Here is a 14,898-nt window from a genome sequence, read left to right as displayed (position 1 = left end):
CTTATTTCATTATGCATTATTATAGCAGAATTGTTATGTTTGTCATACAGAATCAACGTCTAACAGAACCTTCATAATTGTTCCTTAGGATATTATATATCCATTACTCCAATTTAACACATTAAACATGCTATTATGTCTTTAATTAAATCATGATGGACAAATGAGGGGACGAGTTGAAGTGACTATTCTGATTTTGCACGTCCATTAGTCTTTTATTAATAAATACAATGATTTATTCCATTTATATATCAGAATGATACTTTTCCCTTCCCCTCAAATACTAGCTCTTATTTAAGGCTATTCAATGTAATCACATGGAGGTGGCTGCTTTTGCAACTGCTATTACTTCTAATTCCAGTGACAACAGAAGGCTCCGTGTCCATTTCTTGTTGTTATCATGTGGTTATTCATTCACCTCGTGGTCTTTGTCCACGTCTCTATTGGATGCCAAAAGCTAGATAGCGTTGCCAACGTATTGCCAAATCACAGTGGATACGATAAATAGGCTGCCCAGAACTGCGCAGTCCAGTCCATCCTTTCATGGCGCTTAGTTATTTGTTTCTTCCTCCCATTACATTCAGCATTCGATTACTTTCTCTGTAACTTCATCATTCTCAAATAGAAATGAGGAGCTCGCTGGATCAGCGGTTCTGTCGCCGGTCCTCTTTGTAAAAACACCTGACTCTGTTCTTTACATGATTACATTTCGCAATGCCACCCTTCCAAGTTCCATTGCTCACGGCACTGTTCCATCTCCCGTTTTCTCCAAATCAATTATGGCCCATGTACCCTGTCTACCAGGCAGGCAGTCATTACCTCTGGCCCTTCCCTATCTATTTTTATCGCATTACTGTTCGGTAGCTGTAAGTTTTGTAATATAGTTTCTTAATTCATGAAAAAAATTAAGATAGTTTTGTAATGATGGCGAAGATGTCCTCTGTAGAATTCCTCCAAAATTCCACAGTGGGTCAATAGAAGCAGATAAATGGAAGTTCTGTTTGGCAGGAGAAGCACTAGAAGGTCTTGCTTCAGAGCTTTGGAGATGCAACCAGCTCGGTTTGGTAGTACTGTTGCTAGCTTGGCATTCGTCTTCTTCTTCCTTGGGTTGCTGGTTGCAGAGGTAGAGGAGGAGGAGAAGAAGAAGACTTTTATATTTCTTGTAGATCCCAAGCAGAAGCCCTCTCCTTTCGTTTCCCACAGCCACTGGTACTCTTCCCTCCTTCCCACCTCTGCTACAGTCGTCCATCACCACCACTCTCTGTTCAATGGCTTCTCCGCTGCCCGCCTCACTGTCTCCCAAGCGCGCTCCGTCGGCCGCTGTCATGGCGTCGTCGCCGCCCTTGATGACTACCTACTCCGCCCCCACACAACTCGATCCCCATCCTTCCTTGGCCTCGACCTCCCCGCCTCCCGCCTCTCCGCCACCTCCTATGGCGGCTCCGCCGCAGTCATCGGCGTCGTCGACACGGGTATCTGGTTGGAGAGGCCCAGCTTCTCCGGCCGCGGTCTCGGTCCCCTGCCCCGCCGTTGGCAGGGACGGTGTGACCAAGGCGCCGGCTTCAACCGCTCTAAGTGCAACCGCAAGGTTGTCGGTGCACGAGCGTTCTTCGCCGGCTATGCCGCCGCGTTCGGCATTACTAACACCAGACGTGGCGACGCGGTCTGGTCGGTTAGAGATCACGACGGCCACGGCACGCACGTGGCTTCGATCGCCGCCGGCGCGCCCGTTGATGGAGCTAACTTCTACGGTTTCGCCAGCGGCATTGCGCGTGGGGTTGCGCCCCACGCGCGAATCGCCATCTATAAGGCATGTTGGGACGAGGGCTGCATGGTCTCCGACGTCGTTGCCGCCGTAGAGGCAGCGGTCTCCGATGGCGTCGACGTGCTGTCGCTCTCCATCGGCGCGGCCTCGCCGGCGCCGTCCTACGAACTCGATCCCCTCGCCGTAGCCACCTTCCGCGCCACGATTCGGGGTGTCTTCGTGTCTGCGTCCGCAGGGAACGGCGGTCCCGCGCCACGAAGCGTCGGGAATATCCCGCCCTGGATCACTGCCGTCGGCGCGGGAACCATCGACCGGGATTTCCCAGCTGTGGTTCTTCTCGGCAACGGCACGCGCATTCGCGGCACGTCAATTTCCCTTCGCCGTCACCAATATCTACTCGGCCGAAGACATCAATCAACGCCGGTGGTCTCTGCTGGTATAATCGCCGCCCTGGCCGACCTCACCAATCTCAGCGTCGCCGGTTTCATCGTATTCTGGAAGTCAAACGGACACGTGTCCAGAATCGAAATTGCTGCCGAGCTAAAGCGATTGGGAGCAGTGGCAACCATAGTCTTCCATGGCGAGTTCGATCCCGACGGCATTGTGGCAGAGGGCCACGTGGTCCCCACCGTGACCGTTGGATCGCAGGGGGCCGCCACGATCGACGCGTACCTGAAGACAGTTAGGAATCCCACGGCCGTCATTTACTCGCAGGGTACCGCGGTGCACCCCGGCGTCGGCGCCCCGGTGGTGGCGTCGTTCTCCGCACGGGGACCGAACCCCGCGGTGCCGTGGGTGCTGAAGCCGGACTTGCTGGCGCCGGGAGTCGACATTCTCGGTGCGTGGACGGGGTCGGTGGGGCCGTCGGGTCTGCGCTCCGACGCCCGGCAGCCGATGTTCAGCGTGGCGTCAGGGACCTCGATGTCGTGTCCGCACGTATCAGGAGTGGCGGCGCTCGTGCGCTCTGCCCTACCGGAGTGGTCCCCCGGCGAGATACGGTCCGCCCTCATGACCACAGCGATGGAGGCCGGTATAAGGGACGAGGCCAAGGAGAATAGCGGGGGGCCACTGGCGATGGGCGCCGGATACCTTTGCCCGGAGCGAGCGGCCGACCCGGGGTTGGTCTACGACTTGGAGTACGAGGACTACGTGGAGCTCCTATGCGGGCTAAATTACACGGCGAGAGCCATCGACATAATAACAGGGAGAGCGGGAGTTCGTTGCGGTGATGCGGGTGCTGGGCTCTGGGGGTTCAATTACCCGGCGTTCGTGGCATCGGCGGAGGACGTGACGTTGATGGGGGAGGCAGTGTTCCAGCGGAGGCTGAGGAGGGTGGACGTGGGCAAGAAGGGACAGTGGTACAGGGCGGAGGTGGCGTCGCCGGAGGGCTACGCGGTGGAGGTTGAGCCAAGGAGGTTGTGGTTTGCCCGGAGTGGGGAAGGAGAGAGGGTGGAGTTTAGATTGGCGTTGCGATGCATCGAAGATTCGCCAAATAATGGCCGGCGGTGGTGGTGGAGAGGCGGAAGCTTGACGTGGCGGGAGGAAGGCGGGAAGAAGAGGCGGGTAAAGAGTCCAATTGTGGTTTTTTCTATTTCTGATATGTAATAATTAGATTTTGAAACTAAACGCTTCTAGATTTGGAACTAAACGGTTGGATTCGGCTCAATAATTAGAAATGGATCGTGGATTAGATTCACTCACCGGCTTGGCAATGACTCGACGGGGTACGAATTGCCATGTTGAATTCAATTGATTTGAAGACACTGCAGTACAATAACTGCATGCCAAATCACGCAACGTAAAATAATAATAATAATAATAATAATATATAGGGCATCTTTTCATTAAACCATGTCTACCAAAGCGCCCGACACGGCAACGCCCTCGTTGATATTCTAGTTGAATTTATATTTTTTTAAAGTTAAGAAATATTGGGAAAGAAATGAACAAAGAATGATAAATAAAATTGAGTTTCTTTAAAAATAATAATGACAAGATAAGTAAGCTCTATTTCTTTTAGAAGCTGGACAATTTTTTTCTGTCACGAAGAACAAAAACAACTTGGTCAATTTCATTGCTAAGTTTTGCTGTGCAAAAATAATTGGCCGTAGAAAACAATCGATCGAGTTCATATAGTAGAATGCCCTGTGGAGCTACGCCCTGTGAATGAGACAAAAACGGATTGGCTAAACAAATCGCTATAAGAATGGCGCAACCATGATAACAAGGAAGAGTACAGAAAGTATGACCCACTCAGAGCAAATGTTGATCGCCGTGTGGAGCTGAAGCAGGTGAGAAACCACCAAATGGATCACCAAAAGGATTGGCAGAGCCACCCAGCTGCTGTTGAGGTTGGTAAGGCACCATCATCATCGTCTGCTGCTGCTGTGGCTGCTGGTGATAATATTGCTGTTGCTGCATCGGGTAGTGCTGTTGTAGTTGCTGTTGATGATAATAGTACTGCTGCTGCTGAGCCATCATTGCCATCTGCACGTTTGGCGGCGGTGCGATGCCATTCGACATGGCAAACGGGTCCCTATAGTCGAAAGGATTAGCATCCATACCGCCGCCACTGTAGGCTGCGGCGATCTGTTGCCTCCTGGCTGAGTCTTCGTAGAGGCTGTCAAGCAAGAGCTTGTCGAAACCGCCAGCCTGCACAGCCAAACGAAGTGCGGGTGAATTTTATTTTTTGGGAAGGGAGAGATGGTAGAACGTGCTAGTGTTAGATCACAAAATGTACCAGTTTGCTCTCCACCAATTGGCTGGTGCTGGTGCTTGGGGCAGTGACCAATGCCAACTCCCATCCGGAGGAATCGGTTGCAAACATGTCAGTGGCTGATGGAGGCTTTGGAGCATTACCTGCAAATGTAAGAAATGATTGAATTCACGATACAGAAACATTAGAGAATTGTTATCTAGCTCTTTGTACATGGATTGTATGCCAACTGTGTTGCAGTAGAGATGAAATGTGCATAAGATGAAAAAGAAACGCACCTGGAGAAATTATGGCAAGAGCCAGTGCATTGCTATCCTCAAGTTCAGCAGCAGCAGGGTTTATTTCATCCAAGCCCTGCATTACGAGAGAAGAGATGGTTATGTTTCTGCTGGTGCAGCTAGCAGCTTTATTATGAAAAGAAAAAATAATAATAATGCGTGCAAAATGGTGTGCAGAAATTACCAGTAAATCGGCAGTGGTAACAGGTGGAGGTTCAACGTTCACTACAGGTTCCGGTTCGGATTTGGGTTCTGGAAGTGGTTGCTCTTCTGCAAGCGGCTCTTCCTTCTCTTTTTCAGCTGGTTTTTCTTCCTTCGGAGTGACGTCTTCTTGATTGTAAGTTAGAAGGTTCTTTTCTTCATATTCCTAGTTTGAACATATAAAGAAGACCTAATTTGGATTCATTTGAAGTATCTGGATAAAGATATTTAGGAGCCTAATATATGGTGTATTTGCTGTTTACTAGGGACGACTCTGTAAAAAGACTTCCACAGCTGGTTGAAGAATTGAAATTAAGATGCACAAGATCTCTAAAACATGTAAACTAGTACATGGATGAAAGGCATGTTTTCTAGGTAATCAAAAGTTTTTTTTTCAATGGTATTGATCTGGAAAAATTGTTGGATACAAACAATTTGACAATGAACCTCCGTATTAAATTTGGAAACATCAACTGAAATTGGATCGTCCTTCCTTTTGAATTGTTCATGTTCATGCTTCACTGCCAACAATAATGTGGTAGAAAGGCTAGAAACTCGTAAACTAAAGTGTCAACTTTTTCATGATTTAAATTTAAGTGTGTCCTTCAATGATTCATGAGTTATACGGATAAAACAGTGAAAAAGATACTTTTCTACAAGATATAAAATACAAGCAAAAATAGAATCAATATCTTATAACTGATCAAGCTACTGGAAATCTATGGGAAAAAAACTATAATCAAAATTAACCTAGTTAAAATAGCTCACCAGCTTCTTACTTGAGACAGAGCCAACCCCAGGTGCTTCTCTGATGTATTCTTCCATTGTAGCAAGAAATGAAGGAGGTGGCTAAAAGAAGATAACAAACTGTTAGTAGTGAATCAACCTTGGCGATAAAGGCAGTATAATAGCCAGTAAGATCAATTGAAACTGAGTAATATTTGTGATTCTATTATTAAAGGAGTCAACATTAGTTTTGAAGGTAAGGCTCCAATAACTTAAGATAGTATCTGCAATGGGATTTAGTCATTTTCTTTAATATAGTTCCCTCCATGTCAAACTGACAAAAAGGTAAATCTGCCTTTCTCCGTTTGGAAAAAAAAGGCTAAGATCTAACTTACCATGGGGTTAAAACTAAGGTGAAAATCATTGTGACTTGGACCTTGCAGTTAATTTAGTTGGAAGAAAAATTTGGCTGGAAAAGAAACAAGATATGTCTATCTGCAAGAGTGGTTGAAATGAGACCTGTCTCAAAGTAGGAAACTGAAAGTTCCTGGCAAGCTCCAAATGTTTGCAGAATTCGTAGAACTCAGAAAGAGTTTCAGCCTGAAAATAACAAAGATGTGGGGTTTCAGAGAACAATCCAACTGGGCATTAGTTTTTTTTTGAATCTTTTTATTAGAAATTAGTTGATTGTGGCAAAAATGTATTCATCTTTATAAGGAATATTATACTACCTGCTGTCCAGCTCTCTTATAAATATCAAGGGCTTTGATGGCGTCATATTTTGACATCTCAAAGAACTGCATAAAAAGTAATTAAAAGATTATTGGAATTATTTCTTTTTAGTTAGGATATGTTAAATATTTTATAAAGATTGAATTACCATATCAACGAGATTGATGATGCCATCATTGATTGAGCAATATATTTTAAAACTCTCTTTTAAAACCTAAAAATATAATACAGGAAAATTGTCAGATTGGTGTTTTATATGTGTGGGAACTATCAGATTTTCCTATAAGAAATTCGCCAAAGTTTATTATACTTTACTCACATTATTATTTCTTCATGGCATAATACGGGTATCTACTTTTGTTAGCTATTCAATTGATTTTTTTTTGTATGTGACATTGTCCACCAATAGTATAAATAATAATACAAGTGCAGAAAATTTACAACCATGGGTTAGAAAAGGATTGCTTAGCTAACGGTAGCAACTAGCAAGTATATGTAGTTACAATGGATTAGTAGATATCACAATGCCTATGCATGTGCTTCGATAGAGATAAGCATATTGATCTTTTGCACAGCGACAAAAAAATAAATTTATTATGTTGGTAGCAGCCAATATCAATTATAAGCAGTTTTCTTCTTTTTTCTTTTCTTTTTCAGACAGAAGAAAGATTTTCTCATGAAAGTATGAAGGCCAATTCTGAAGACACATCACTAACCTCAAATTTTTTTACATTATAAATCTGAAATCTAAGTATGACAATTCACAAACACAGATAGATGTATTGCACCACAAAGGAAGTTGACTAAAGACAAAATGAATAAAGACCAGCATAAAGAACCACAAGAGGACAAGAAGCAAAACACCCAAAGTAGATTATACAAAAAAACTCATGAAAAAGGAAAGTTTAGCTTTTCCATGATCATATTTACATGAAGATAGGCAAAAGAAAATTTAAATTGTACCAGAGCCAATGCATATTGAATGAGCAGGTTTCCACATGCTGCTCCTTCAGGCTACAAATTAAACTAGATAAAGTAAGATGGGAACAAGAAATAATGGAAAACAAGATACCATTAATAATCCAAAATATTCTGACTAAATACGAAGAATGATGGTGACAGATGCTTTACATGGCAACCAATGAGCCGGAAGAGAAGTTGCTGTAAAGCAGGCAATTGTTCTAACAGATCGGGGCAGCATAAAGTTCTAGTTCGACTATGTCCCTGCAAACAGAGATGAAACACAAAAGAATTTATAAATGTTAGGAAAAATATGTAAAGAAGTACAAGAGAGAGTCTACCTTTGTGGACTCTCGCTGCGGGGGCTTCGTCAGACGTTCTGATTCAATATCATATTTTAAGATTCTAAAACATTCAAGCCGCTCTTCCAGATAGAGTGCATATGTACGTACCCATGCAGAGCAATCCCAAGCTACAGCAATGGAAAAGTAGATGTTATGCATACGAACCAGAAAAATGTATGTAACATTAAATTTCACAACAAATGAAAGGAAACAAACCCAAAGGACATGAGTCATCTTTAAAGTTGGATATCTGAAGAATACTTCCACGACGAGAATAGCTTAATAGTTCCTCCCGAAATGTAGGATCACCTTCCCTCATTGTCCTGTGGATAACTATCAATATTTTCAATGCGACCTGTAGATATTCATCAAGACTAAGATTATTTTGAAGTTACACATAAACATCTATGAAAAACAAAGTTGTTTGGTGATGTTCCCTTATCCATTTTCTGAGGAAATAATGAGATTCTTAATATGATTTCTTTTCTGCCTTTTGTAGCTAAAAAGTTTATATGCTAGTCAATAGTCAAAAGGTAAACAAATATTTCATCACAATTTTTTCTTTTTCAAAACTGAATCTCAACTCCTGAGAGTGGTAACACACCTTAGACCACCTAGCTAAGGTAACCTCATTTTTTGTTATTTCAATTTACTAAGAAAACTCAATTATAATGAATTACCAAGAGAAGTGAGAAGGGTGCATAGCAAACCTATTCTCATGACTAGAACCATAGTAGTCAAAATCACAAAGAGAGATTCCACCCATTGACATTTGCATGAAATTTATCTAAATTTAAAGAGACAAATATGTAAAGCACACCAAACAAATTCCTAACATTCCAGCACATGATCAGAAAGAAAGATCATAGTACTCGAGAAATCAAGTTTCATACTGTTTGTTATGAATTTTGTTTTCAACATCATACTAGTTTATAATCTACTTCTTTGCAGAATAATGTTGCATAATGGTGCTCTCTTACATGCCATTTCGACCTTTGAAATTCTCATGAGAATGATAGCTAAGATGGAACACGAAGCATAAAAGCAATTGATTCAACAAAGGTGAAATTCACAAGTCATAACAACATGTTTTCGAACATTTGCATTTCACATACCGTCCAATTACGCGTCTTGGACAATCTTCTGCCAAGCGCATAGATGCAGTAAGCTACATCGGCTCGGGGGCGAACCACAGAGGTAGCAGCAAAGATTGCTGGGGTAAAAAAAATACAAGCTTCAAATTTTAATGTCCTCATGCAAATATCCACGTGAAAGACAAAGGACCAATTGAAGGAGAAAAAAGGTTCTAAGTGTGCTCGATCAGAACATGGAAAAAAATTAAATATTGAAGAATCTGAATCTCAAGTTCCATCTTCAATACACTAATTTTAAACAGACACTAGGAACCAAATTCCCATATATTTCCTAAACTTCAAATAACTGAATGAAGCATATTGATAAAATAACATATCGATGGCAAAGTACAAATGCTGATCAAACAGAAAAAGGACCACTCACTCCGCACGTGTCGCTCCTTCGGGGGGCATTCTACATGGTTTGTTGCTTTCACGATAGCAATATCCAAGTCCTTGCATCAAATCAACCGAGGAAGAAATAAAACAAACACAATTTAGGCAGAGTCAAAATCCGACCTTTTCATATTCCAACCAATGCTAAGATACATCACGCCAGAAATAAAGGTTTAAACTTTCGATTGAAGGAAGAGATCACCGACCTTGAATTCGCTATTGACCTTGGCGAGCCCAACTTTGGTAGAATCCTTGAGGGCTCCATAGGCCTTCCGCCATGTCCCCATCCACCCCGTTCTGACCTGGATTTCTCCCGCCCCAACCCCACCCTTCCTATCCCTAAAGGAGGAAGAGATGGAGCGAGAGGCAATGGCCTATCCCTTTCCAACCCGCCACCTCCGGCTTCTCCCTTCGTCCTCCTCTCTCTCCTCCAAACTCGCGCCCACATTTTCTATAAAGAGGAGTTGATACACTTACCCCCTTTTCTCGGGTTTTTTATCCCGGGCCACAACATCCAGGAGTGCACGATTAATAAAAATAGGTGCATTTTAGCAAATAGATTCGAGGACGTTATGAGGTGATGGCTCCTGAGTAGTGAACCATATCAACGCACAAGATCGTCCTGTGCAAATCCGACGGATGATATCGGTTCAATGTGAAAATAATGCGTGAAATTCATACAAATAATTATTTTATATCTATTCTATTTATTTTTTAATCACTTTAACTAGAAATAGACGAAAAATAAAGGTGTAGAATTTGCAAGGGTCTTTCTTGCTTCTTCCTTTTCCAAAATAAACAAAAATAATAATCCAGTTTCTTTTAATTTTTGTTCTAGCTTATCTTTGTTAATGAGCTCTGCGTTTAACAATCCACATTCCCATACAGAAAATATATTATTTTATCCTTTAAATTTATTTACTTATTTAAAATATCTGTTAGGTCGTCATTCACATTCCGTTGGATTGTTTTCCCCTTTAAAGTTTTAATGGAAGTAAAGCGAGGAAACTCCTCAAAAACTATGAATTCCTTTATTTTCCTCTTAAAAAAGTATAAAAACTGCATGTCCTCGATTCCTTCACGAGACGATTGGTGTGCAAGGGAATGGCGACGGCTCCTTGGGTTCCGAGGCACATCCTCAACCTTTACTGCTGAAGCAAACACTCCTTGGCCCAACGATAACACTTTGACGTCTTCCTATTATGCGATTTCCAGCTACCGCTGCATGTTTGGATCTGAAACACAATAACGTTTTGCCTCTACAATTCATTGAAGGAGAAGGAGTGCACAACGCACGCCTTCGTTCTGTTGATGTTTCATGCGTTTCCATAACGTCAGCCTTGAGGAATTTTCAAGAGCAATCTGTCTGAACTTGTTTGGTTCAGTATATATCCAGATGATCAAAGTCAACGAGGACAATGGCAATAAAAATGGTTATGGTAGTAAATCTAGGTTATTTTTGTACTTCGTTGACTTTGTTTTTTAATTTAGAAAAAATGTCAGTGGCTATTTCAAACTGTCTGAGAATTCTCATGCATATGTTGGTTGATTCGTCTTTGGCAAAGCAGATTTGCAATGCCTGCTCTTTCTTTTGTAAAATCACTGGCCTCAATTTTATTGCAGAACTTACTTCTAAAAGCATCTCCTGTTTGAAGAGTCTAGAACAATTAGGCAGTGTTAGTTTTTTACATGTATTTCTTATTTGCCATATCTACATTGTTGGCATTTAGAGTTACAAAAATTCCAGCTCAAAGATTAGTGTCTAAGAAGAGGGTAAAATAAGACAATAATGTTGTAGAAATTGTCAAGGAAATATCTTTAAGATCCAAGTTTAAAGAATTGATCTTTCCAGACCTTTTCTTTTAATATCTTTAATTATTTGCTAACTATACCAAAGGATTTAGCACAGAAAAATGTCTATGGGCAATGAATGATGCACTCTTCTTTATAGATGGTTAACAACGGGGAATTGACATCAAAATATAGTGGCTTCATGATGCTTCTGTAATTTGTAGCAAAAATAATTTGTTAAGTTATTTTTTAAAAATAACATTCAGTAAACACAATACTTAGATTGTATTTATTAGGGACAAACTTTTGACCAGAAAAAAAAAGGCAGACTTATTTCCCTTCGTCTTTGCCTAGTTTTGGTGGAAATAAATTGAATGATTGGATGGGATTATATTCTTCCTCTTGTTCTCTTTATCCCCTCCTATTTTTGTGCAAGTAAATAAAAGAAATGGTAAATTACAACAAGAACAGAATACTTTCTTGGAGATACTACGTACATTTGAGTATCTGACTGATGATATTAACATTTAAAATTCACTCGGCACCAAGGATTGTGATGTTCTGCTTGTATAATATTAATTCCCAGAACTGCAAAAAAGAACCAAGTCAAATGTCATCTCTTGCATAAACCACAGATCACAAGTGAAAGGGACTAAAAACTCATAAACATCAGGGCGACAAACTCAAACAGCTATGAATTAGGAAGAAATTGCATACTGCAAATTGCCAATAAAACACAACTCATAAGAAAAGAGATCGAGTGCGTTAGATGTACTGGTTTAAAGCATTGATGAGTATCTCCCATGCCTTCTCTCTAGTTCAATTTTATTCTTTTGCCCTAAATTCGCTCATTTTAAATCAGTAGTGCTGCTTGGTCTGGTAAAGTTGGTCACTAGCTCACTGTTCCTTTTTTAATTCTCCTTTGAGCACTGATATCTAGCACATATTTCAAGGACTCTTAACACTCTTCTTCTAGGCACATACTTCTTCAAATGATCTTTATTAATTTTGTTTTCTTATTGTTTAGTGGCATTGGTTTTTGACAGTTTACATCGTATGATGCAAAGTGAAGTTTATATACTCACCTTCTCTACCTTGCAGTTGCATATCTTAGTTTTTGATGTCTACCAGAGGCACCGATAGCATCTATAACCAGAGGTAGCAATTCCTAGCCTGAATCATGCAAGAGCATCACATGAGACGAAGAGAATCAAGTGTAGCACATACTTGATGTTTATTAATTCTTGTTTTCTTATTGTTTACATACTCACCTTCTCTACCTTGGAGTTGCATATCTTAGTTTCAGATGTTTACCAGAGGCAATCTTGGGCTAGCACCAATAGCAATCACTAGCCTGAATCATGCAAGAGCATCACATGAGAAGAAGAGAGCCAAGTGTAGCCAAGGACAAACTTGCCGGCAACTGCAAACAAGAGTCGTCCTCCTTTCGAGCAAATGCCGGCAAGTCATCCTTGGCTGCGCTCAACTCTCCGCCTCTTCATGCGAAGCCCTCAACGATTATCCTGGCTCCATTCTTCCTTCGAGTAGGTATTTGGCCTTCCCTCAGAGCAACATATATCTCTCTGTTATTGCTACGTATAGGCGATACCAGTGGGTATTTATAGGACCGATCGTTGGTTGCGATACATGGAATATGTCTGATCAATGGAATGATATGGAGATCATATCATTTCTCGAGGAATTCCACTATATATTTTGTTATATAATCTCGCATTTGGAAATCCTCCGATATTCGTTTTATGCTGGAGTCTCGAAAACGGACAAGCGAACCAATTCTATTGATTTTGCAATTCTGTGAAGACAGAGATGGGTGGGTCTGTCAATGATATGGGCAGTTTCCTCTCTACTGTGGGAATATAATCATGGGTGGAGGCCACACTGAGATATGGGGGGGCTCATGCCTTCATGCCTGACCCTTGAGTTCTCGATGAGTCACAGACTCACAGCACAGAATTCACCTTTTTTTTTTAATCAGCTTTGTCAAATTTTCAAATCTTCCATAATCTGCAGTGTCGCATGATTTCATGCCCTGCAAATAAATATCCTCTCTCCAAATTTCGTGCATGGATTAATTCAAGTTTCCTATACTTGTATGTCTTTATTAAGTAGTCGTCCAAGATCAGTGCAATTTCTTTAATATCCTTCCAATATAACTCGACTGATTTCTGGCTGGAGAAATCTCATAGAATTCTTATTTTGAGTATGGCTTGGGCATTTCATCAACCATTTATTGGCAAACCGCAATAGTTCTCTTTTTCTGAAATTTTGTACCTTTTTTGTCAGTTTATGATTAAAGATGGCTCCCAACTTGCACGAACAAGTGGGAGTGGGAGACGCCTGTTGATTGGGGTTTGTGATACTTCATTCATTTTCCCAAAATTGGAACCTTATGCTGATTGATTTGGTTATGTTGATGTCATTGTTGAGTGCCATGCCTGCATTGATCTGCTTGCTTTTGAAAAGTCTTCATGAATCATGATGGTGGATGACTTTGTACGAGACTTTTTAATATGGCTACAGAGGAGATGAGGGTACACGTACATCTTGGAGAGACAAATCTACTTGTATTGAGTTCTATCAATTCAGAATTGCAGGGGCTCTCCTCTTTCTTTTCTTTTTCTTACGAAGGAATCATATTCTGCCAAAATAGTTAATATGACTACCCTTTAGCATCCCACGAACCCAATTCCCTTATTTAATCCTGCTTGTCCTATGAATCCAGTAAAATCCTATTGTTGTTGAAAATTGAAAGTTGAATTACTCAAGATAGCATGCCAGCGTAACATTCCCAGGAGCTGTTCGAACTTGTTGCTTTCTGAAAACACTGTTGCATACCTCAACCTGGCATCGTCGGCCCAGCATGACGGAATGAATGCCCTGTCTAAAACTGCTCGGGCATGTGAACAGATGATCCATTCAGGTTTTTAGTTTTTTCTTCTTCTTCTTCTTCCTTTCTCTTCTTTTTCCAATTGAATCTACTTCAATTTTTTTTGGGGGGGGGGGGGGGGGGGGGGGGGGGTATGATGAAATATACTTAAAATTTGGTTGGACCAATTTCTTTTGGCTAATTCAATTGAATAGATTTTCAGAGGAAAAAAAAGACACACTGGAAAGCACAGGACACTGGGGAAAAAAAAGAGGAAAAACACTAGTTGAACGATATTACCATAAAAGAGGGGACAGGAGATCTTATCCATAAAATGCGTCACAGGCGCACATGAAGCGAATCACGTTGATTGAACTGTGCTTACGGTGACTGACGTAGTCAGGTCCTTTACATGAAAGCAATTGTTGTAACTTTCCGCTGTTGCCAAGATCTCTCGTACTATTTCCTTGTCGCTCGTTGGACGCGACATGATTGTCTCGCTGCTTCGTAATTATGCCCGAGCAGGTCTGCAGGTTTTGGTTGAATCGATTCCACTGTTCTTGCCGATCGTTGGGCCACGTTAATCTTTTTATTTGGACCGATGATCCATCGAATCTATGGATTATGCGGTTCATGAAGATCATAGTACTTCATACGTGCAGTTCAGAGAAACCCATTACGTGAACAAAGGGACATCAAGGGCTATTAGCTATTTATCAATAGCTATTTATCAATCACAAATGATACATAAACAAGGATCTTTAACTCGTACACTCAGAAATCAAACGCCAACCGACTTTAGCAGTCCCACAGGAGAAATACAGAGGATCACGAGATTTCACAATCTGTTCTCCATAAAAACATAGGACACAAGTGGAGTCATCGAGCATAAAATGTTTTCCTCTCCACGAGTGTGGAGCCCAAGAGTTTCCATGCTACTGGTGCTTTACTAGCCAAGCAACTCCGAGA

At 41.6% G+C, this 14,898-nt stretch overlaps 2 protein-coding genes across 2 annotated transcripts; one reads left to right on the top strand and one right to left on the bottom strand.

Annotated features, from left to right (window-relative positions):
• The first annotated feature begins 988 nt into the window (after positions 1-988).
• LOC141825219 (subtilisin-like protease SBT1.6) lies at positions 989-3,370 on the top strand. The gene has a single exon (XM_074712608.1). It carries the CDS (start codon positions 989-991, stop codon positions 3,368-3,370), a length of 2,382 nt encoding a protein of 793 aa, XP_074568709.1.
• A 648-nt stretch (positions 3,371-4,018) lies between these two features.
• On the bottom strand, positions 4,019-9,538 carry LOC141828685 (putative clathrin assembly protein At5g57200). The gene is made up of 15 exons (XM_074716147.1): positions 9,458-9,538; positions 9,241-9,310; positions 8,838-8,935; positions 7,939-8,077; positions 7,720-7,850; positions 7,550-7,642; positions 7,382-7,432; positions 6,567-6,632; positions 6,418-6,483; positions 6,206-6,286; positions 5,729-5,809; positions 4,944-5,126; positions 4,760-4,835; positions 4,506-4,624; positions 4,019-4,417 (listed from the first exon to the last, which is right to left on the bottom strand). Exons 1-15 carry the CDS (start codon positions 9,536-9,538, stop codon positions 4,019-4,021), a joined length of 1,734 nt encoding a protein of 577 aa, XP_074572248.1.
• Positions 9,539-14,898: the final 5,360 nt, after the last annotated feature.

This window comes from Curcuma longa, chromosome 1 (genome assembly GCF_044706935.1).
Source record: "Curcuma longa cultivar G26 ecotype Majalengka, Jawa Barat chromosome 1, ITB_CL_G26_1.1, whole genome shotgun sequence".
NCBI lineage: Eukaryota > Viridiplantae > Streptophyta > Magnoliopsida > Zingiberales > Zingiberaceae > Curcuma > Curcuma longa.
This window is presented reverse-complemented; position numbering and strand designations above follow the sequence as displayed.